The 25,918-nt window shown below is 38.7% G+C and overlaps 1 protein-coding gene across 2 annotated transcripts in view; it reads right to left on the bottom strand.

The window, feature by feature from the left end:
* Window positions 1-25,918, bottom strand: part of LOC138176054 (LHFPL tetraspan subfamily member 3 protein) — a 735,200-nt gene that overhangs the window by 234,156 nt on the left and 475,126 nt on the right. For both annotated transcript variants that reach the window (XM_069106799.1, XM_069106798.1), the window contains exon 2: window positions 13,696-13,932. In XM_069106799.1, coding sequence (XP_068962900.1) covers window positions 13,696-13,932 — 237 coding nt within the window. The remainder of the gene's footprint in view (window positions 1-13,695; window positions 13,933-25,918) is intronic.

Below are 25,918 nucleotides of genomic sequence, written 5' to 3'. Positions count from 1 at the left end.
CTATCTATCTATCTATCTATCTATCTATCTATCTATCTATCTATCTAACTATCTATAAGAGCTCTGGGGCTAGGCTACAATAACCCATGAAAGCTCCAAATTGAGAGCCTTCTTTCCCCACCACTTAGAGTTTCTGCTTCTGGCAATACCTCTTAGCTGTTTAAAGAACTTGCATTCACCTCTTTGGCCCTCTGTTTCTTTCTGGTGACAGTCTCTCAGGTGATTCCATCAGAACATGTGTTTGTGTGACTGACATTTAGCTGCATAACCCTTCCCTTCCCTGCCTTCCCCAACTCTGACCTCCAGGTCCCTTGACAACATGGTCACATTCACTCCCTTGGGTTTGAACAGCTGATCTATGCGTCAGACTTTCTGAAAGCATCACATTGTAGTTTCCAGTTTCTGTATTTAAACTGCACATTCTTCCAGTTACAACAGCAGATGTGACAATGTCAAGTTAATATCGTAGGTGGATGATGTTGGCTGAGGGCAACCTGATTTTTCTCCATCATGAAGTCAGGCACAGAGATGACAAAACGAGCAAAACAGGAAATGCAAACAAGGAAATAGGTAAACGTTGTCATTTTAGAGAATCAGTTGGTAGACCCTCTACAAGGACAGAATTCAGCAAGAACAATGTCAGAAATACAGGCAATTTCCAACCCAACAGGCTTTGAGGGACTTTTGTTCTTCTACTTCCACCCCCTTTGTTTAATTTTGTATCTTTCCTCCTAGATCCTGTGATCAAAGAACCAACAGAAAAAATGTTCTTTAATCTTCTGAGTATTTCCCCAAAAGTCAACAATAAAGCAAATAGAAAAAGAAAATAACATAAAACATACACTCAACAAGTCTGGTCTACCTAATCTAAAAAGTCTTTATTTTGCATCCCATAGTTGTCTAAATCCTCCTCTGAAGTCCTATTCTGATGCCTCACTGTGGAGTGAGGAGAATCTGGATTCTTATTTTCTCTATGTTGTTCACTCATTTCAGTCATATCTGATGCTCTGTGACTCCATGTAATGGAAATGTAAATTTTTAAGATCTTCCCTGCCCCTAGGCTAAAGTGCACCTGGAGCCTGGGGTGGGAGGCTTGTTTTTCAGTAGATACATTTTGATTGGCCAGTGGGTCCAGAAGGTTGTTACATTCTCTGAGCCAGGAGAAGGCTATATAAACCCTGATTTGAGTCTTTGTTTTGGGGCTCACTTTGAGAAGTGTTCTGTGATATGATCAGATGAGACTCTGGGAAGCCGTTGTTGAGAGCCCCCCGGCTTTGAAAAACCCAGATGTTGGTGGTAACTGTGATTTGGTATGGATGTAATGTTTGGACAGTTTGGAAACGTGTCTGCTTTATCTCTTTCTCTGTCTTGATAATTCTGTCTGTAAACTCTGAAGTTCAGGGTGCTGACCTTTTCTCCTTGAACTAGGTAAACTATATATGTTTGACTGATTAAAGTAAGCTTGTTAACCCATTTTGAGTTGCTTTCCTTTAGCAAAGCAGATCTAAGAACCTGTGTTGGCAGCCACCCTGGGGATGCTGGGGTGCTTGCTGCTACACTCCATTTTGGGTCTTCTTGGCAGAAATAGTGGAATGGTTTGCCATTTCCTTCTCTAGCTCATTTTACAAATGAGAAAACTGAGGCAAGCAGGGTTAAGTGATTTGTCCAGGGTCACACAGCTAGTAAGTGTCTGAGGATGGATTTGAACTCATGAACAGCAGTCTTCCTGATTCCAAGCTCAGTGCTCTATCCACTGTACCAGCTAGCTGCCCTAGATTCTATATATGCCAGCCCAAATTCTGACACATCCTTTCCACCAAAGTAGAAAACTTTCAGGTATGGGATAGGTATCAGAGAGGTCTGGCCAAGATAAGTTTGGCACCTGGTCCTTGACATAAGTTTGGCCACCAAAGGGGACTGGTTTTGGTCAGAAGGACTCATAAAATCAGGGACCAACCCACAGAGAGCTTTTGTTCTGCATCTTTGAGGGGTATCTACATTGATAGAATCTCCTCCATTCACTGTGCCATCCAGCCATACTGGCCCCCTTATTGTTCTTCACATGCAACCAAGGATGTGCTGATGAATGTTTAATAACTAGCTCACCGAAATAAAAAATATATGCAAGACACACTTTTTTAAGTTTAATCTTCATCAAGAACATCTTCCCCTCACTTAAGTATAGACAATCAACAAAACAATAAACCAATTCCTAATTTGTAGCTTTTGCTGATTTTCATGGTGTAAATGCTCACAACAAAAATTTAACAATCAGCTCTCAGGAGCTAGTATGAGATGGCTCCAGCACACCCCTGCACATGACGCTTCATTTCCTGTCTCCATGCCTTTATATAGGCTGTTCACCATGCCTGGAATTGCTTTCCCTTTTCACCTCAACCCCTTAAAATCCCTGGCTCCCTTTGGTATTCAGCTCAAAAGAAGAAAGTCTTTCTCAGTCCTCCCCAGCTGGTAGAATCTTTCCTTAGAAGATTGCCTTATGTACCATATATTTAGATACATATTTTCTCCCTCATTTCATATCACTTTTGGGGGGTTATGGAGCCCTGTGGCAGTCTGGGAAGCCTGTGGACCTCTTCTCAGAATAATGTTTTTGAATGGATAAAACAAATTACATAGGATTACAAAGGAAACCAATTATATTTAAATAAAGATGTATTTTTTTTCCTATCTAAGTTTACAACTCCTGTATTAGAATAGAAACTCCTTGAAGGCAGGGCCTTTTTCTTTACCTTTCCCTTATATCCCTAGCACTTAAGAGCACCTTGCATGTAGTATTTAATGAATGGTTGGTGATTGATGGCAGTCACAGATTAAACATTTTCAGTTATTTCCCTCACTTTTCTTTCCCTGTGGGCTATGTATTTGGGAATACTACATGATGAAACCTTATGCTTCAAATTGTCCTAGGATAACTTACCTATGTCACTTAAACCCCCTTTCCCCCTACCTGTCCTGAAGGAGGCTGTTTGAGCCTTCTCCTATAATCAATCATTCATTCATTTTGTAAAGGAGCATCTCCCAAACCAAATGCCAGCCTATGATCATAGAATGTAGGACTAGTGATCATAGAATAGACCAGATAGGTGCCTTGGACAGCTAGTCCTCCCATCCCATTTTACAGATGAGGAAACTGAGGCTCACTGAATGACCGCCTAAGAAGTGACTTGCCCAAGGTCACAAAAGCAGGCAGTAGCAGAATAGTGTCTAGATCCCTGGGATCCTCAAAATATGCCTACATTTATAGAGCTCTGCAGTATTTTATTTGGAATTGAGTTTGTGTCTTCTCTGCCAAGTGTCAAGGACATGAATACAGTGTCCTGCTCCAAAGTGAAGGACACTTACATCAAGTGAAGAAAGAGAAAGTGTTAGTCATCACTTCATTTTCAAAGTGTTCCTTGATATCAAAAGGAAAAAAAAAGATGATGACATAGAACAGATATTGAGGAAACTGTTCAGAATTTAAAAGAAAACATTATTTTCCCCTTTCCTATGGGGTTTGAAGCCTTTCACTCCCTGCTGCAATTTCACTTTCCGTTCAGCTTAAATTTGTATACTTGCTCCAAGGCCAGATCTGATGATTGGCACTGAATGTCTCTATCATTTTGAAAGGGACAGCTCTGCAGAGTTTGCTGGTTATATGGCTTTTGGAAGGAGGAAACACAAGGAAACGGCTAGGATTAGAACTGAGGATATCAGTATCTTCCCTTCATGACAATTTGGACCTTTCCAAATTGAATTCAATTTAAAGGACAATCATTATGGATTTGGAATGTTCAAGGCACTTTGCAAGGCCCTAGAGACAGAAAAACAAAAATGAAACTGTCTGCCCTCAAGGAGATTATATTGTATTGGGAAGAGATGGGCCATGCCCGTAGGTATAAAAGTAATTTCAAGAAGGAATGCTTACTAATCACTAGCTGGGGGATCAGGAAAAGTCTTATATAGATAGAGTTACTTGACTTACTCTTTGAAAGAACCTATGGATTGTATGAGGCAGAGGAGAGGAAGGAGTACATTTCACTTAAATATTTATGGATTAAGTGACTAATTGTATCTCAGACATAGGGGCTAAATGGTGCAAAAGTATGAAGGCAGGAAAGAGCAGGTCATATACATGGAACATAATGTTTGAAAGTACTCAGAGTTCACACTATTATGGGAAGCGGTGGAAAACAATTCACATCAAACATGAGATTAAATGCTGCGTATAAGTAGGCTGGGTGCTGGAGGGGAGAGGCTCAGGGAGAATTCCTATAAGTGATATATTTGTGGCAGCTAGCACTAGAGTGCAGAGGTACCATAGTACAAAGCCTGCAACTCTCCTGAGTGCCTCTCAAGTCAGATTGAAATGTGCAATTAAGAAATATTTGCTTCAGTTTCCTCATCTGTAAAATGAGCTGGTAAAGGATGCAGCAAACCACTCTAGGTATCTGTGCCAAGATGACCCCAAATGGCATCACAAAGAGTTGGACATGTATGAAATAACTCAACAACAAAACAATAAGAAATACTCAACAAAGTAAAAATGCAATAAAACATAGATAATGTTAATATATGGTTTTCTAAGTTGGTATACAATGTCTCCAGGGATCCTTATGTACAGTTTAGCAACCTCATTTCCATTTGAGTTTTACATCACTGCTGTAGCAATCAGTAAGTCAATAAGTATCCGTTAATTACTTACTATGTGCTAGGTGTTATGCCAATAGTGGATATGCAAATCATGGTGAAAACATGGCCTCTTCCCTCAAGGATTTCACATCCTAGAGAAGTCACAAAAACCTGGGATTGAGTCTTGTCTCAGATACCTGCTAGCTAAGTGGCCCTGTGCAAGTTTGTGCCTCAGTCTCCTCCATACAATAAAAACAATCATAGCCTCTAGCCCCCAGGGTTGTGTGAGTTTCAGATAACAAAGTGTTTAGCAAATATTAAGGGGCTATATAAATAAATGCTCACTGTTATCATTATTATTAGAAGTTAATAAGCATTTCCCCACTACTTCATGGATCTATTTTCAACATTTCGAGTACTTGTTCTAACCCTATGCCATCTCAACACCCTTCTTTCACCACCCCACACATCAATGAAGGCTCCTTGAGCAGTGGTCAAAGCAGAACTCATCAGCAGGTAGCCAAACCCCTGGTGATGTGCCTCCCTCCAGTTCCCTCCCCAAGCTGGGTTAGTTCTTGGATGCTCAGCATTTTGTACCACCCACAGAGGCTAGGTAGAGACTGGTTGTTGTCCTTTGTTCTTGATGAGGACCAAAATGACATTGGTACGTCAGGGTCAAGGTGCTACGTGTCCAACTGTGGCCTATCAGACCAACCTGAGTTCTGAAGGTTCTACCACAGGCTGGGCATAAATGGTTCATATGAGCATTTGGAGTGGAGATGTCTCTAAATTTGCTCATCTCACGTTTCTTTTGATGTAGAGACACAGAGACGATGGCACAGCCCTTAAAAAGCCAGTGTTCTCCACTGTGCTGAGTGAGGCTTTATTAGGGTAGGATTTTGTTGGAGAAATTGAAACACAGTGATTAAAAGTGGCTTTGGCAATTGCAAAGGTTAGAAAGAATAGATTTGCACTGAAACAATAGTAATGTGCTTGAAAGGGTGAAACAATATTACCTGGCAAGATAAAAATAACCCATTTAAAGGGAGGCAATCTTGTACTTGTTAGCTTACACATGCTGGGGCAACGATTGAAATTATCTTCAGTTCAGAGACCCAAAATTAGGACAGATCTTACAAGAAAGAAGAAGACACAACCATGAACCAGCAACTTAGACACCAAAAAATATCTGTGAAATTGCTTCTGTATCTCACTAATATTTACTGTTTTCATATGTCTCATCACTTTGAAAATAGTAAAATGTTAGAAAGGCTTGGAGATTTTCAGCTAGCTTCAAGACAATTTAAAGTAGCAGTGGGAAATTTGAATTAAAAATTTGTTTGTAATATAATTTTTAGCCACCCCAGAGCGTTTTCTTTCCTCTATTCTCATATACTTCTACTTTTTTTTCCTTTTTAATCTATGAAGAAATAACATATCTATGTGTATATATGTTTATATTATCAGTGTATATAAATATAGTCATACACATAAACATATGTATATGCATAGGCATACATAATGTACATTATAAAACTTATACAAAAATGGACATTTTAAAAGGATGAAATAGAAATAAAATAGTACTTGGTCCTAAAGTGAATAGGGAGCCACCAGAGGTTAATGAGTAGGGGAGTGACCAACTCCATGACTGGCTATCAAAGAGAGAGTGATTTGGTTGATCACATTCTCCTGTCCCCTTCCCATCCTTTTCTTCCCACCCTTCACTGTCTTCCTTGATATATATATATATATATAACCACTTTGCTCAAAAATCACCTGATTATTATTATCAATCAAGATGTAAAAAAGGATATGCATGCTTGCCAAAAAGTATTCATTCATCATTGTCATGGACCATAGCCTGTCAGAGTCTGAAAGGAGAATTTCCTGCAGATAGTGAAAGCCTCCCTATGTTCCTGTTTATAAATGACACTGTGCTGATTGCATTGAGTCCTAGAATACTACAGGAACTACCTAATGGGGTTCATCAATACTAAAAAAGACATTGGTCAAACAATACATACAAAAATAACCTAGAGTACAAAAAACAGATATTGTTGAGATTATGAGGAGCAATTCAGTGAGTAAGTCCATCAATACTTCAAATTTGGACTACTCCCTCTTGTCTGCTACCTTTGCTCCTATTCATAGGCTGCCAGATGAAATTGGAGAAAATTTTAAAAGCATGTTGACTTGGTTTACTATAAGTTTATTTTACATAATCTCAATGGGGCCCTCAAAGCAGCAAGGCAATCCTCTTCTACCTAGCTAATTTCTTGGCTATCTCAATCATCATAATGAATATTCAAAACTTTTCACCCCTCCTCACACTTCCCATACTTCCCCTCTGCTCCTACCTTCTTAGCTGAGGACCTTGTCTCATAATTCACTGAAAAAGTTTCATTTCTAGCCATTTGCTAAGAGTTCCCACTTATCCCCTCCTTTTCCTTTCACAACTCTCAGATGTTTTCTGCATAATTTTCTCCTTCCTTCTTGCTTCTCACAGAAAGATGTGGCAAGGCAAATCCCTTTTCATGAACAAGTGATCCCATTCCATCCCTTCTTTTCCAACAGATTGCTACCTTTGTCATCCTCATTCTTTCCCTAATCTTTATTTCATTTTATTTTATTTGCTTTTTGGAGGGGGGAAGGTAGGGCAATGGGGTTGACTTGCCCAAGTTTTTTGTATTAAGTGTCTGGGGCTGGATTTGAACTCAAGTCCTCCTTACTCCAGGGCTGGTACTCTATTCACTGTACCACCTAGCCATCCCTCTCTCCCTAATCTTTTTTTTTCTTTTGCCTTTTTTTTTTTTGGAGGGCAATTGGGATTAAATGACTTGCCCAAGGTCACACGTAGGTTGTTGTGAGGATCTTTGCCTGAGGCAGCCTGTTGTGTTTTGAAGGCTTGAGAATGTGGGTGTTTACTGCATTAACTACAGGTGCCAACTCTGTGGCTACTGTGATGGCTTTGACTTTCTGGTTTTGGGACTCAGTTTTCTGGTATTTGAATAAATGTTCTTTGTAGAAAACCCATTACATTTTGTGATTAATAACCATATCAGTATATTTATAGTTACTGTAGGCATTGTGAATACTGCATTATTGATACAGGTATATGTCTCCTTCTTTCCACTCATATACCACCACCATGGTGCAGACACTGATTGCTTTGCACCTACATTACTCTGACTACAACAATCACCTTCTGCTTGACCTCCTTGCTACAAGTGTTCCCTAGTCCATCTAGTCAGTCTTCCATTCAGCTGCCAACATGATCTTCCAAAAGGGCAGGTGTGATCATGTGATCCTTTTCAATAAACTCCAATGACATTCTATTACTTTGAGGATCAAATCTGAAATCCTGTGTTTGACTTTTAAGCTCTCAATAACCGGGACTCTTTCTACTTTTATGTTCTTCTTATTTATGCTTTCCTCTCTTTTATATTCTCTGAAATGCAAAGACACAGGCCTTTTTGCTGTTCTTCACAGAACATTCCATTCCATCTCCTAGTTCCATGACTACCTTCTCTGGCTACCTTCAAATCATTAGTCAGTTATTTATCATGTCTGACTTTTCATGATGCCATTTGGGGTTTTCTGGGCAAAGACATAGGAGTGGTTTGCCATTTCCTTCTCCAGTTCATTTGACAGATGGGGAAACTGAGGCAAGCAGGGTTAAGTGACTTGCCCAGGATCATACAGTTATGAATTGTCTGAAGCCAGATTTGAAATCAAGAAGATGAGTCTTCCTGACTCTAGGCCCAGAGCTCTATCCACTGTGCCACCTAGCTGCTCCATTCCATTAATAAATACCTTAAATTATGCTGGGTCCATTTGGAAGAGCATGATTAACTGTGGTTATAAAACAACTATTATTTATATGATATATGATATATATAATATATATTATATACATATAATATATTATACAACATATATAAAACAATTATTTATTTAAATAAAATTAATTTCATGCTAGTTCTGTGTCATAATATTACAAAAAGCTTAAGCCATTTACATCATTGGTAATGTAAGTTACCTCTTTTTAGCTAAACTGCAAATGAGGAAATACTGCAAATGAGGTTAAGTATTGGAAGTCAAAGAGTCTTCCAGTCTGCTCTCTGGAGAACTCAATTATTTGATAAGTAGCTCCTAAGACCATCTACCTATATGTAGAAAAAAGGCTTCTTTCTGAGCGATATCTGACAAGCAGAGAGATATTTATAGTGTGGGACCTCTGAAAAATGTAATTATTTGTCCTTTTGCAATTAATAAGATAAATTGAAAATGAAGCTTTCATTTCATCTCTTTTCATATGGATAAAACTTTAATTTTCCATAATTAAATTGGCTTCACAGTTCAAAGTGTTAAAAGACATTATTAAGTAGAACAGCTAGGTGAAATGCTGACTCTTGTTCTCTCATTGAGAAATCACATGGCTGAACTTGAAAACAGGAAGGAATACTTATACTCTTGGCTTGTATTCTTGGGGCCAAAAACAACAGAGCTAGTACTATTTTTGGATAACAAAAATATGACATGGTCATATTTGGTGTATAACTTATAAATCCTAGCCTAATTGCATCTATATTACTGTTGAGGAAAGGTCAGAAATACCTAAGATTGAGTTACTGGCATGGTGGAGGAAACAGAGCATATTAAACTGATTTCAATAGAATAGGGACTGGGTTTTCAGTTTTATTGTCATCAGGATCTCCTGGGTAAGGAAAATTCCCTTTCCCTGAGCAGGTTGGCACCTTCTCTGAAACTTGCAGTATCATAGAATGTTCTAGGGAGTCCCAGAGTTAAGTGACTCTTAGTATCACTGGCGAGTAGAGTTGGTGTCAAAAGCAGGAGCTAAGTCCTTCTTCTTGGCCTCTACCTTTCTGATCTCAGAATTGTAACAAAACGTGCTGTTGATATTTTTCATTTTGGTCAAAGTGGCCTAAAGGCTGTTACTTTATTGGATTCATCTCATCTGACAAAGTAAATGAAATGCCACTGGGCTTTGATAGAACAAACTGCTGATCATTACATATGCTAATAATGATGGAAAGAAAGCAAAGATATTAACTGTCCACAAACAATTCCTAAATCTCAATTTAGTTTTAAGTTTTAGTTTTCTTCTCTAATAGACCTTTTCCCCAACACTGAAACGAATAGCAATTAGAGAAAGTGATTGATTTGAGTTTCCATCATTCAAGAATGAGTCTTCTAAAAACTGTCTAGGTAATAGTTTAATGGAAAGCAGGAAATAATAACTTATAAATATCATGTAGGGAATTATATGCATCTTTTGTATGCAAAATTCTGTAAAAACTTGAGAAATGAATAATTAAAAGATACATATAGTATGAAATAGTAGGGTACAACAAAATGTTTTCTAAGTTGTCAACATCACTGTCATTAAATTCAGTTTGAATTATCTAGAGTTAGATTGTCTAGTTTTCAGAAAAGTTATATCCAGGTTTTATGATAGCTTGGTTATGTTATGTGTCTATAATAAATTTTATATGCCCTTTTTAGGGGGGGGTGACATAAGTGAATGCACCTGGGGTGTAGGGAACACCCCCCCCCCACACACAAGGGAACTCCCTTTACTGATGCAAATCAGTAACTTTTCTACAATTTCTAGTGCCAGAATTGACAGCATCATTGAGAAATTAAGTGACTTTCCCTGGGTCACATGACCAGTTTGTGAGACTTGAATTCAGATCTTTCTGCCCCTAGTCTAGCTATCTGTCTGCCCCTTTTAAAAACTGCCCCTTTAAAAAAAATAAAAATGATTAAAACACACAGTAAACTTCACAAAACTTTAACAAATACTCTCTGAGGTAGGGAATAAAAGTGTCTCATATGTAAACTAGGTGATTATCTCCATTTTATAGACATGAAAATTGGAGGTTCTTTAAGTTATTTGCTTAAGGGTCACACAAGGAAAAAGCATCTTGAGTCTGTAGCTGTCTAGAGGTCACTGATCTGTCCCCTATACTGTCATCTCTTTCAAAACCCATTTTTTCCCCCTCTCATTCAGTAATAGCCTACAATGATCAGACAAAGATCAGATATGTTTCGGGAGAGGCAGCTAGGTTGTGCAGTAAATAGAGCACTGGGTCTAGAGTCAGGAAGATCTGAATTAAAATCTGACTTCAGACACTGCTAGCTGTGTGACCCAGGGTAAATCACTTAACCTCTGTTTGCCTCAATTTTCTTTTTAACTTAAAAAAGAAATAGTAACAGCACCTACCTTGTAGGGTTGTTGTGAGGATCAAATGAGCTTATATTTGTAAAGTATTTAGCACAATGCCTTCCACATAATAGGTGTTATATTCCTGCTTATATCACTTCCCATTTTTCCCTCTTCTGGTCATCACTTCCTGCCCAGTGCAGAGAAGACAGTGGTATTCCTATCTCTAGGATCTATGTAGGGTACAGACTAAGGCCTACAACTGGCCAGCTACCAGATGGCTTTCTTTTTTGTTGCTAATCTTGCTTTTCCTTTTTCCTTTCTAATTTCTTCCTTTTACTCTCCCATCCAGAGTTGAATGATATTCCCTCTAGAAAGCTGGAGGGTTTTTTTTTAATAGTTGCTTGAGTTGTATAATGAATATACTAGCCCCTGGGGAAAAATTGCCCTGCCTCTCTTATTATATAGAAGTAAGATAAACACAAAGTTCTCCACTCTAGAGCTTTTCTGATTTTTAAAGTTGGCATCTTAGAACAAAAACCACAAATATAACTAGCTCCTTTCAGTCAGTCAGTCAATTAGATAGTCAAGAAGTATTTAATAAGTGCTTATTACATGCCAGGCCCCATGCTAAGTGTCAAAGATATAAAGAAAGGCAAAAACAAGGTCCGTGCCCACAAGGAATTCCCTTTTTTAATGGGGGAGACAAGATGCAAATAACTGTTCATACAAGATATATACTGCCCAAATGGAAAGGAATTTCAAGGGAAAGGCACACACAGTGGGGAGATCTGAGGTTGGGAAAGTTCTCCCAGAGAAGGTGGGATTTAGGCTGAGTCATAAAGGAAGCCAGGGAAGACACAAGCTTGTTCTTCAGGGACTGAAAACTTGTGTTATTCCACCAAGTGCCATAAAGACTAGTGAATGTGAAAGTGTTTTAAAACCATAAAGTACTAGATGAACATAAGGTATTATTGCTATAATTACTGCCAATGAGGTTATTGTTAAAATTGTTCTTATTAGTAATAATAACATCACCATTGATAATAGCATTATTTTTATCTCTGGCAATGTTTATTTATAATAACAATAACTAAGGCCCTGGTCATAAAAAAAAGAAAAACTGAATGCTAAAATAACTCAGAGGAGGCCTCCTTCTAGTTTGTTGCATGGATGGTCTATGGAAAACTGATAGGCTGACATGGATAGGAATCTCACAGGGTGAGAAGACACCAATGCGTCAGCAGAAGGATTGAAATCAATGACCTAATAGATCCGTTGAAGTAACAATGCCATTGTTATTGTTTTATATCATTTTATCATAATTGATGCCATTATATATTTAGTGTAAATAGGAATTTTGATATGGTTATCCTGGTAGGAGCAAGTCCAGAGGGGGACAAAAGGGCTTTGTCTACTCTAAAAGGTTATCATCAGTATTTAAGTTGACTTTATTTCAGCACCACTCAAAATCTAGCACCCAAAACATCCACAGTACTATTTTTGCAATTAAAACATACTCTCTAGTGGCAGAGCAGAATATACCAATCTGTCCCCACTTAGCCAATTATATTACTTCCAGATTACTTGACCAGGGAAATGAAGATCTCCCTAAGGGATTGCTGCTCTCCTGAATTTCCCTGTTTCACAATCTCCTACCACAACTTTTCCTAATGAACCTTGCTATTGTATGCTCAGACATGCTTTGTTCATATAGGGATATTAGCACACATATTAAAATACATTTGGGGGTTTTTCAGTTGAGCACCAGTTCAAGTAGGAAGTTGTTTCCTATTTTCAGCAATGTTTCTGTTCCAAGTTATAATAAAAACAAAAACAACACAAAACTAGAGAAACAAAACAATCACTGGAAGGTCGTAATATAGGTCCAAACTGTAACAGTTGATGATGAGACCAACTGAGTTCTCTAGTTAGATGAATTTAAATTGGCAGTGGAGGACAGACTCTGAAATTCTATTACAAGGAGCTTAATTAGAAATGTGGTAAGAAAATTAAAAGACTCGTCTTGAACAATGGCTTGTTCTGTTACCAATTATTGGTCTACTGGATTATTTATGATCATTTACTGCTTCTTTATTATTTACCATCCTGGTTTTTTAGTGTTTTGGGTAAGAAATTTCTCCCTGAGTTTGCCCGAGAACTTCTGGTTACCTAATGACCTATTTAAAACTTGACCAACTAAAAAATTAATTTAACTTCCAGTTCTAATGATTTGGGGGTCAATAATACCATCTCACAGGCATGAACCAGCATTGTGTACAATAGGCAGGCAGGGAACAGTTTGCAGTATTGTGGGAACATTAGCACTGATAAGCTCAGATCCATCTGAATATTTGGATATCACTGTATCAATCTTACAGAACAAATGAAATGAATACTTTGTAATTTTACGATGAAGTTTGTAGAGTTTATGACTCTATCCAGGAGTTTGTTTTAATCTGGTACACAAGTAGCTAAAAAATACATGTTTTTCTAAAGACTGATACAGTTGCTTCTCCATTTACCTAAATAGATAAAACATTGAGACATCTCCATATCTGCAAACATCAAATTAGATCAGAATGGGACAATGAGAACAAAAAACTGGAAGAGGGCTAGTTAAATGAAGTCAATGGAATAGAAGCCTTGGAAATGTCTAGGGAAATAGGCTCTTATTTCAAGCCTGTAGGCGGAAGTTCATGAGTTGATACCATTGGAAAGAATTAAACAAAAATAAATTGTGAACTAGATGATGCAACCAATTAGAACTACAGGGAATGCACTGGTATTTAATGACGGGGAGAAATAAGGAAATCACCATTTAAGATTTGTCCTTGAGGCTGCCCAGAGACAGTTCCCTAAAGCAGTCTTACCTTTGTTTTCTGCCTTCAGTTCCTCTGCCATCAAACTGTCTTGTCGGTTACCAAGCACAAACGCCAGAAACGAGAGGATCAGGGCATCCAAGATTCCAATAATAGCCAGGATGTATGCCCAGCGGACTGAACAAGCCCCAAGTGTGTACTTGTCTGTCTTTTCACCGCACATCCGTTTTACCTCGTCTGAATCCCAGCCATCAGGGAAAATCATACAGCCAAGTACGAGACAGGCAGCTTAGAAAGAAAGGGGGAAAAGCACAAAGAGGAAAATGGGAAAGCGTTCACATAAATCTCACTTTATTTACATCTTTCTAGACCATTCTACAAATCACTATTTTATTAAACATTACTCAAAGGGCCAATGTTTATCATCACAGCCCTACCACGGTATTTCTTCTGATTATCTTAAAAGCAAAGATCCTCTAATGGGTCTTCTTCACCTAAACTTGCTCCAACATTGGACTTTATAGGGAGAGTCTAGATTATCTGAAAGGGACCATCTTTAAGAAACATCAAACATTTCTTTTTGGCTTTCATTGCTGACTTTTGCCAAGAATTAACTCATAGTACTGCAGAGTGAGGGTGCAGCATTGACTTTATAAGCTATGATAGCAACTAAAATGGAAGATATTCATCATGGAGAATGGTACAGCAAAGCTTTATTAGAAACTGAAATTCAAGGAAAGAACAGACACATACTGTTTCCTAAACATTATTTAGAGAATCCTACACATCTTTTGGTGATGAAAGAGTCTGCATCTCTCAAACTCAAAATTAAAAAAAAAAAACATAACCTAGAACATAATCTTTCGCCCCAAACTCCCTCTTACTCCCAACTTTCTTATTTTTGTCTATGGCACCATCAATCACACAAGTTACAACCTAAACATAATCTGCAACTTCTCACAGCCCACAGCTAATCAGTTGATAAGGCTTACCTGATTTCATCTTAACATCTCTGGCATCTGTTCTCTTCTCTCTCTTTGAATCCCAATCAGTCTACTACAGGTCCTCACCACTTCTTCTTGCCTAAACTCCTGCAATATTCTCCTAATTAGTTTTCCTGTTCCATTGCATCCAGTCTCTCTCCTCTTCCATCTAGCCTCCACAAATCTGTTAAATTGATATTCCTAAAAATCAGATTAGACCATGCCATATCCCTACTAAAAAATCATCGATGTCTCCATTGATTTTTTAAATACCTAATGAAAAAGCCTCATCTTGTAATTTAAGACTGGACTCTAGCTCTCAAGTCCTCAGCTACTAGTTTATATTACTCCCATTTGTGAATTCTATATTTCAGTCAATTGCTACCTATTCCTTATATATAATATTCCATCTTCTGCCTTCATGCCTTTGAGAGGTGATTCCCTCATGCCTAGAATTCACTCCCCCTTCACCAATACCTCTTGGAATTCCATACTTTCTTCATGATAACACTCAGAGAAGAAGGGCAACCTTCTTCCATGAAATCTTTTCTGATTCCTCCCTCTCCCCTTGCCCCAGTTATTTAGTTTTTCCCTCTTGAAATTCCTTGGTATCATTTTGTATATACTTTCTATTTACTTAGATGTGTGTATACTGTATCTACTCAGAAGAATGTAAGCCTCTTGATGGTAAGGACTACCTTATTTTGTCTTTGCTAGTATAGTGCCTTGCACCTGGTAGGCATTTAAATTTTCTTTCAACTGAATGATGAAATAAGAGGATCCAGATAAGCTTTCTCCATTCAGTCATTGTTAATGTCTTACACTCAATTTAGTTCCCTAGGAGTAGATTATCTGGTTTGAAAATGAGTTATATGAAAGCTCTATAAAAAACTAGGTTACTGAGGCGACAGTTTTTAGAAGTTTATAGTTTTGAGGGTACCTAAGAAATTCTAAAGATTCAAATTACTTCTTTAATGAAGTTATTAGTGACATCAAGTTACTATTGAAGGATAATCATGTGACACTGGTATGACCAAATAGTACCAGCCAATCCCCAAAGTTAGCAAGAGGGATTATCACTTCCTTCCTTGCAAACATGGATACTGGGCAGGTTATCAAGAATCATGATGCTCTATTGGAATTAGTCATTATTTTAGAAAGATACTTTTTACATTGTACCATACAGCATCCTAAGTATCTGAGTACCTTGAGCCTGAATAGCCAGAAGAATATGAACCAAAGAAGGGCCAAAGGTCATCCACACAGAATAAATATGAAAGAATCAATACAATAGAGTTAAATACAGAGTAGTTTTGGAAGGAGGGCACTAGCATTTAAGGAATAATATTGGGACACAGTTGTGAGGGTCTTTAAAAGCTTTACTACTTCATAGGATTTTGGTCATCACAGAATGTATACATCATGATCACCAGGAATCATGAATCATCATTAATTATGTTCAATGAGTGGCTGCAAACTTAAATGAAGACAGATCCCTCGTATTGGCTTAGAAATCTGCAAATTAACATTATCTTGTATTTTATTTATTTTGTTAAAACATTTCCCAGTTATATTTTAATCTGGTTTGTCCCCATGACAGTTTTGCTGGTCTCTTACCTCCAGGTAAATTTTACACTTCTGACTTATATTATATAGTACTTTATATTTTGAGAGGCATTTTCCTCATAATAATCCTGTAAAAACAGGGAGTGAAAATATTATGATTCCCATTTTACAAGTGAAGAAACAGGATCAGCAAAGTTCATTGATGCCCTGGGTCATACAAGTGGTGTGGAGGCGATGTAAATATAGATTTTCTAACTCAATACCCAACTCTTACTGTAAAATAGTACACCTCAAGAACAAGATGGCTATGTCTACAATATATTCCCCAAATTTTGCAGGTAAAAAAATGCAGCTGGTGATTTGATGGTTAAAATTCCCAAGATACTTTCATTGAAAATAAGGATCCAACAAACTGGTTTCTGACTCCCCATTAGTCCAGGTGCCTGAATTTGGTACCTGTTTGTTTAATGAGACCAACTTGATGATGTGGCCAATAGCCCATTACTAGAGACTAAATCCCATTCTAAATCCCTAAGGACTTATGGATTCTTAATAGTTGAACAAGCAGCACCCTACTGAGTAAGATACGCTTAGTTTGAAAGGATGAGGTGATAAAAGGCCCATTGATTTAGACCTTAAACAGGCCTTAGAGTTCTTCTATTCCAATGCACATTTTCTAGATGGAGAAACTGAATTCCAGAGAAGTCAAATATATTGCCCAAGACCACCCAGCTATAAAGTAGTGGAGCCAACATTTGAACCCAGGTCCCCTGATTCCAAATTCAGCATTCTTTCCACCTCACCAGGTGACAAAATGTTTTCTTACCCTTAAAAAATATGGTTGTCATTTAAATGGATACCATGAAGGATCTGCCCAAAAGTCTGATGGTAGGGATTCATTCCCTATAATAAACTTTAGATGCTGACCTGGGCTTCATACTAGGAATTTATGTGCATTTTGTAGACTAATAATAATAAACACTTAAAGTGGGAGAGAACTCCATAGGTCATTGAGTCCATTCTTGTCATGTTACTGTTGAGGAACTGAGAGCCTAAGAGAAGTGATTTCCTCAAAGCTGGGAATACAGCCTAGGTTGTATTCCAGGGCTCTCTGTATCCTACTGTTATTTACCTCATAAATAGTTGTCTGACATGGAGGAAGTTGAGTACTTTTGGTTAGTTTAAATCTATACCCAGGCAGCACAGGGACTGCATACCATTGCTATCCCCTTACCCTTCACATGCTCATGCAGACACTGGGACCAAGACTAGGGCAGTGGTTTGATAACACATCTATAGTAGGAGAACATCCCACATTTAGGGCAACTTAGGGTAGCCCAATTGCAAGGGCAGCAATAAGTCAGGCAAAGACCATTTTGGTTAGCACGGGAAAGGGGGATGGTACAGAGACGACCTCTGATCTCTAATACTATGGGCAGGGAGGCAGCAGGGGAAATACAGAATAGAGTATAGACATTTCCAGCATGGAAAGTTGTGGTGATAGAAGATTCCAGAAAAGGATGCCAGGCAAAGGAGAGGTTGGCTCGAGATCAGAGAGAGCCTATCACATGAAAGGCTAAGCTTTCTGGACTACCAAAGGTCCTTGTTTCCAATGATCTTTAAAGTTCCTTCTGGTTCTAACATTTGATAATTCTAGAATATGTAAATTTTCTACCATGAGCTATGTCTTTGGAGGGAGTTAAGTCATGATACTTTATTTATGTAGAGTATCATAGATCTTTGAACTGAAACTGTAGTTGTGAAACATGGGTTATTTGCTGTTTTAACTGGGATAAATATTTTAATTGTTTTATGTGGATTAAATGAATTTTTTCAGTAAGAAAAGTCCTTAAGGTTTTTTTTTAAAGCAATTGGGGTTAAGTAACTTGCTCAAGGTTACATGGCCAGGTGTTTCTGGGTGGGTGCTAAGTGTCTGAGCCCGGATTCGATCCCAGGTCATCCCGACTCTGGGGCCGGTGCTCTTACTCACTGTGTACCTGGCTGCCCCAAGTCCTTATGCTTTAAACAAAACAAAACAAAACAACCTGGAGTATCTGGTGCAGGCCTTCATCACTTCGTGCTTGCATTGATATCATACTCTACTGGTTGGTCTTCTTGTTACTCCAATCCACCCTCCATTCAGCTGTCAAATAGATCTTCCTAAGGTACATTAGATCCTTCTATTATCCCCCTGTCCCTGTTTAATCAATTCAAGTAGCTCCCTATTACCTCCAGGACCAAATATAAAATCCAATTAATTTTTGAAAACTTCATAACCTGGATCATTTTTCCAGTCTTCTTACACCTTGTTGGGTCCCCCCCCCCCAATCCCCATCTACTCTGCAATCCAGTGACATCAGTCTCCTTGCTGTTCCTCACAAAGGGCACTCCCTCTCCTGACTCCACAGGTTTTCAATGGTTATCTCCCCATCTCCCATGCCTGTAAGGCTCTACTCATCTCTACCTTCTAGCTTCTTCCTTCAAGTTTGAGCTGAAGTTCTCCCTTCTGCAAACAGCCTTTCCTAATTTTCATTCATTAGTCAGGGCTGGGCAGCTCTACTGGAGCCCAGGGCTTGGAGGATGATGGTCCTAATAAACACCCTGGTCCCAAGTGGTTATTGGCCAATCCATATGCATTAGAGGTTCTGTCATGGATCTGGGTCAAACTGTAGGCTGTCCAAACCATAAGTGATATAAGAGACCATCTAGTCTAGACCTTCCATTTCACAGATGGGGAAATGAAGATTCAGAGAAATGAAGTGACCTGCCTGAGATTACGTAGCTGGTAAGGAAGAGAGGAACGTATTGAACTCTTTCTCTAAGACCAGTACTTTACTTTGTAACACAGTGCTACTATTTTTAAAAGATTAAAACGATGAGTTTTAAGTTTTTAAGTTTATTGCTCTCATAAAGGCAGCTAGATGGCACGATGGTAAGGGAGATAGACCTGGAGGCAGGAACACTTGAGTTTAAATCCAGCCCCAGACACTTATTAGCTGTGTGAGCCTGGGCAAGTCAGTTCCTTCTGTCTGTCTCAGTTCTTCAACTGTAAAAGGAGGATAGCAGCAATATCTACCTCCGAATTAAATGAAATAATATTCATAAAGTACCGAGCACAGTATCTGGAACATGATAGGCTCTCTATTAATTCTAGCTATTGTTATTTATTATTCACTCATGTCCTACTCTTTGTGACCCCATTTGGGGTTTTCTCAGCAAAGATACTCAAGGAGTTTGTTATTTCCTTCTCTAGCTCATTTTACAGATGAGGAAACTGAGGCAAACAGGGTTAAGTGACTTGCCCAGGGTCACACAGCTAGTAAGTGTCTAAGGCCAGATTTAAACTCAGGAAGAAAAGTCTTCCTGGCACTCTATTCACTGCACCACCTAGCCACCCATTGTTGTTATTATTCTCATTGTTGTTATGGCAATGGAGGTGTTATATTTGAGAAGGTTCATTGTAGTTGAATTGTTGAGTATTTGTGTGTTATAAAGTGTAAACACACTGGAAAGGCAAAAAGGGACCAGACTGTGAAGAAATGCTAAGAATAAGAGTTTATATTGGATCCTGGAGGTAATAGGGAGCCACCTGAGTCTCTTGAAATATGGGGGTGACATTTAAACCTACACTTGAGGAAGGTCAGTTTGGCAGTTGAATGGAGGATGTGCTGGAGTGGGGAGAGATGAGTTGGGGAAGCCAATTGAATGACTATTGTCAGCTCAGGTGAGGGGGCAGCTAGGTGGTGCAGTGGGAAGAAGGCTACGTTTGGAGTACAAATTCAGCCTCAGAAACTTCTTAGCTGTGCAATCTCAGGCAAGTCACTTAACCTCCGCCTGCTACTGGAGAAAAAAAAATGGCAAAGAACTCAAGTATCTCTGCCAAGAAAACCCCAAGGACAGAGGTCTATGGGGTCATGAAGAATCAGACATGGCTGAAAAGACTCCACAAAAACAACAAATGAAGTTCAGGTGAGCGGTGATGAGGTCTGAACTGAGTGGTAGCTGGGAGAGTGAAATGTTACCTGAGGAATGTTATGAAGGTAGAATTGACAAGATTTGTTAAAAGAATGGATATTTGAAGTAAGTGAAAGTGAGGAGTTAAGATGGCCCCGAGGTTTCTCTGAAAGTCTGACTACACAAAAGAACTTCTTTTTTGGTGACCTTTTGTCCTGGAATGGGGTAAAAAGGAGAGAGGCAGAATCAATGCTCTTTAAAACCCAGCAGAAATATGAACTAAATTCAACATTCCATGTCTCTAATTCATATTTCGACCACAGCCCTTTTAAAAAAGTGATTGTAGATGACATTAAATCTAAACAAAACTGAATAAACTTGCTTTATACGTATTTACATTTGGAAGAAAGTAAATTTCAAAATCAAAGTAAAAATAATGTTCTTAACATCTCAGATATTGCTTTGGGGTCTCTAATAGCTTTCTTTGTCAAATCATTCCCTTGTATGTTTCCTTTTATATAATTGTACTTAATGGATACTTTTCTGGTTCTACTTTTTAATTTTTTTTCATGATTTCCAGCTTTTTCTGTCTCCCTCATACTTAGCCTTTTAAATTTCATTATAACATCCTATTATATGAATACATTACAGAATCTTAGAGCTGGAAAGAACCTCATATGTCCTCTAGCCCAAATGTGGACTGTTAGGTGGTGCTTTAGGATAGAGCACCAGCCCTGGAATCAGGAAGACTTCTCTTCCTGAGTTCAAATTTGGCTTCAGACACTTACTAGCTGTGTGACCCTGGGCAAGTCAATTCATCCTGTTTGCTTTAGTTCTGCATATGTAAAATGAGCTAGAGAAGGAAATGGCAAACCACTCCAGTATCTCTGCCCAAAATCCCCCAAAAGGGGGTCACAAAGAGTTGTATACAAGTGAAGAATGACTAAACAACAAAGTCCAGACAGGCATCATCATCATCATCATCTTCTTCTTCTTCTTCCCCTTCTTGTTCTTCTTTTTCTCCTCCTCCTTCTTTTTCTTCCTCCATTTACTACGTGTCATTCACTCTTTTAAGTATTTGAGTTACAAATATGAAAGTTAAGGTCATTCTTGCCCCTAAGGAAGGAGCTCACGTTCTTTTTCTTTTGAATTTCAATATTTTATTTTTTCCAGTTGCACATAAAAACAATTTTTAACCTTTATTTTTAGCAATTTGAAGTTCCAAATTCTTTACGCCCCTTTCCCCTTCCCCCTTCACTGAGAAGGCAAGCAATTTGATACAGATTATACATGTGTAATCATGGAAAACATATTTCCGCACTAGTCATCAAACCGAAATCTTCTTTATAACATTATGAATCCATCAGACTACCTTAGCATTCTTCTCAGTGGAAAGTACTTGATGTGGAATCACCTAGATACAGGTTCAAATCCCACATTTTCACTGTACTATTCACGTGAATTTGGGCAAATCTGTAGGCCTCAGTATCTTCATTTATAAGATGAGTGTGTTGGACTAGATGGCCTTAAGACCCCTTCTGCTTTCAATCCACTGCCCTGTCTCTTCTTCTTCAGACCCATACTGGATGACCTCTCTCTTGATAGCTATAAATTCTCATTAAAATTAGAACCAGGAAGGGTACCTGAGGACTGTCTCAGAACACTGAAATTTAAATGGAGCTAAAATCTAAAATAAAGCTTTCAAGAGATGGTATAATTTTGGAATCTTATTTACATTTTGAAAGCACTTTAAATCAAGAATAATTAGCAAAACTATCACTTGTTGTTCAAGTCATTTTTCAGTGGTGTCTGAGTCTTTGTGAAACCATTTGGGGTTTTCTTGGCAGAGATACTGAAGTGGTTTGCTATTTCCTTCTCCAATTCATTTTACAGATGAAGAAACTGAGGCAAACAGAAGTAAGTTATTTGCCTAGGGTCACAGAGCTAGTAAGTGTCTGAGGCCAGATTTGAACTTAGAAAGAGGAGTCTTCCTGACTTTAGGCCTGGCACTCTATTCACTGAGCCACCTAGCTATCCCAAAGCTATCACTAGGGTGGGGCAACAAAGCCTTTATCCCAGAACACTGAATTTGGAGGGTGATGATAACACTTGCAGCTCTTAAAAAGGAAAGAAAAATGACTTAGCATCTAGGTCAAAAGAATTATTATTAGTTACCATAGAATGCTAGCCAATAATAAGTTTGGTTAACTCCTCTGCCTCACCTTGGTCCCCTCTTTCACTCAGTGGCCTTTCCAGGACTGAGCCTCAGTTGGTGTCCTGGATTTGCTGTCTCCTTTGCCCATGGAACACTGTCTGCCCCCATAGACTCTGCTTTTACTACTGAGGGGACTTGCCTCAGTTACAAAAGTTCCTAGATACAGCCTGATTCACATCATCAGTCCCTGGAACACAAGAAACTGCTTCTTCCTTGGAATGTCAAACTCTCTCATTTTATGACAAGAGCTATATACCTTTGACATGGCTACAATTTTTCACTGACACTTTTTCTTCCCTTCATTTTCAGGGGTATATTCCTTTACCCTTGACACCATTAACACAGGTTGGGATTTCCCTTTTGCTTCTTCAGATTCTCTTTCCTCTTTGTTTTTCCACTAACACTCTTCTATTCTTTTAAGGAACAATTGGAGGGACTCAGTTTTAATCCTGATTTTGTCTTATATCTGACCTTGGGTAAGTAATTTTATCTCTCTGTGACTGTTGTCCCGATCTACAAAATGAGAGGGTTGGACTAGATCAGGATTTTTAACCAGGGGACTATGCATTTTTTGGAAAATATTTTGATGCCTGTATTTCAAGAAAGTTGGTTTCTTCTGTAATCTTATATCCTTTATTTCATGTACCTAAAAGCATATTATGAGAAGAGGTCTATAGGTTTCATTAGACTGACCCCAGGTCAATGATACAAAAATTATTCATTAGGTTAGGTGATGGATTAGATCAATTGGATAAAATGATGTCTAAAGACACTCCCAGCTCTGAATTCATGATCCTTTGTGGTATTTAAATAAATATATTTCAATAATATAAAAGTCCAAAAGATTCACTTGTATAAAAGAGAACATCACTTAGAAATGACAGCTATACCCTCCCTCATTCTATCGGTTTTCTTGAAACCTACTGAAGAATGGACTTGAAGAGAAAGGGAAATAAAAGCTACTGACAAGCTGAGGAGAGAAGAAAGCAGAGAATATACTAGGGCTCTTAAAAACAAACAAACAGCTGTTCCTGTGGAGTCTTTGAGTACACAGAACATGTCCAAAGTCTCATTGTGAGTAACTGACCACTGATTTAATTTTATACATTTCCCAAAGTGGAAAGGAGGCTCCCGATTCTGAAAGGAGGTTATTTGTGCAGATGGTGCTTATACCCATGATAACTTTTGTCTTCCAAACAAGTACAAAAGTAGCTAATTGCTCCTCAGACTGAGTAATTATACAAGCTCTTCTCTGGCCAAAGAAATCTATCTAACCTGGTGAAGGAAACACCTTTATAAAAAACGACACATGTTTATAATTGGGCTTTCCTCCAAGGGAAAATGAAAGGAGATGGATGAAGCGAATGGTAGGGGGTTGGGGGTCGGTGGGTAGGTGGGGAATGACATTAGTAACTGGCTCTGTAGATATCCATAGTTCAACTGCCCTAATAAAGGCTGTTAGCTTTGGGAAGCTGATAAGTACTTATTTTCTGAAAGGGAAGAGGAATTCTAAATTCATTCTTTAAGAAGTCTCTGCACTGTTGCACAAAAAGCATAATAAATTGCCTTATGTTGCTAAAGCACTCGAGGGGAACCTGGTGGAGAGAGGAGCCTGCATTCACTTAACTCTATCAATTATTCAGGCATACAGTAATTGACGAAATAGATGCCAACAGAGTTTCTGAGTTACTGAAGGGGGAACCTTTACACATAGATTGTCTGTCACTGTAATGAAACACCTGGTAAGAGAGATACACTCATCATCCTTAGAGCTTCTCCATCAGCACATGGAAAATGGGAACTGGAGCCATGATATTTATTACCTCTGGGAAAACTGGTAACTGATCCACCTGGGACATGAAGTACTGGTGGTTTGGAGTCCAAAAATTGTCCCAGGGTAAATATTTGGCATTAAAATCTAATGATAATTTGGAGGGCTTTTAGTCTGTGGTCCTAAAATGTCAGAAATAACCATCAGCAAGGGAAGGTAGGCTGGAGAAGAGATTAAACAACAGTAGAAGCCAACAGGGAAGAAATAAAGAGATAAAAAGTTTGGAGGAAAATAAAAGAGCTTCTCAGTTCTGTCAAGTTGCCACTCACCTTTAATCCACTCTAAGTAAAGGGATTTATACCTTCAAGAAAATCAATTGTGACATGTGCATGCAGAGCTATGTCCTTATGGTGGTAGTCTGGAGAGTCATGTGTGTATTTGTTAGATAGTCAATGGGGTAGGGAGATGTGATAGTAATGGCATTTAAAGATTCCCCTGTATTGGCTTGGTTTTTCAAATTGATTGTGTTAAAACCCAGAGCTTGTTAATCCCACCTGTGGGATGGACTTGTTGATGTGAAAAGAGAGTCCTGAACTGGGAGGAGCTGGTGACTTAGATTTGGAGAGACAAGAGAGAGGCAGAAGACCTTTTTGGAAGCAGCACCTCGTGGAGGCAGAGAGAGACTGAATGGATTGCTGAGGGCCACTTTGAATTGCCCTGGACTTTTGAGACCTGCCCCCTGAGCTGCCAAGGACTGAGGAAACATGGCTGTTTTGCTGGTACTTTGTCTGTTTTGATGTTGTTTTGCCAGATTTGTCCACTGGTGAAAGACAGTCCTGTTGTTGAAGAAGTCCTGGAACCTGGATTTTGGTTAAGAAGCCATGAGACTGTCCTGCAGACAGTGAATACTGTCCACTGGTGAGGGACAGTGCTGTTGTTGCAGGGGTCTGGAGACTGTCCTGCAGACAGAATGAATACTGTCCACTGGTGAAGGACAGTGCTGTTGTTGCAGGGGTCTGGGAACCTTTCTGTTGGTTCAGAAGCCCTGAAGAAGGATTTTCTTGTTGTATGTTTACAGAAATCCTGGGAGAGGGTTTTGCTAATGTTTTCAGGGGTTCTAGGACTGTTCTACAGACAGAGGATGAATTAATGAAGAGACTGGCAATGTATCTTGTGGCCTTGCTAAGCCTTGTCTCCCCAGGAACTAAGATTGCTGAGAACTTGCCTTGTGTCAAAATGAAGAAAAGACCTCCATTTGGGTATTAAGTGCTGTGCTTAAACTTGATGTAACTCTGGGGTAGATTCAATTGTGATCCAGGGGTGGGGAACTTTTGACCTTTTTGTGTTCTATGGTTGAACAAATGAATGTACTTTACTTAGATTGGAAACTAATCTCCATTTGAGAAGAGGGGCTTTGTGGTGGACTAAATGAAGGTACAGCCTAGGGGTGGAGTAGTATTTAGAACAGGGACTTTGTAATTGATTGAATGATTGGAAGGTCCTGGGGTGGGGTAGTACTTGGAGATTATTTAATCACACTTAGTAAATGCTGTATTTTGAATGATGTCATGTTTTGATCTTCTCTGTTCTTGGTTTGTTACTGAATAAAATGGAGAGCACCTATGCTGGTATTTTGAACCTTGGGAAGTTGCCTCTCCTTGGCATTACATTACAGGAGACTTTTTTTTTCTTTGGTGATAGAAAATGGAACCAGAGAATGGGGAAGAGAGATAGAGATAGAGAGAGAGAGACAGAGAGAGAGAGAGAGAGAGAGAGAGAGAGAGA

The sequence above is a fragment of the Petaurus breviceps genome, unplaced genomic scaffold (genome assembly GCF_028583685.1).
Source record: "Petaurus breviceps papuanus isolate PSGF00001 unplaced genomic scaffold, PetGlider_PUasm1.0 80, whole genome shotgun sequence".
Classification (NCBI taxonomy): domain Eukaryota; kingdom Metazoa; phylum Chordata; class Mammalia; order Diprotodontia; family Petauridae; genus Petaurus; species Petaurus breviceps.
Note: the sequence above shows the minus strand (reverse complement) of the source record. Positions and strands in the feature narration are given on the sequence as shown.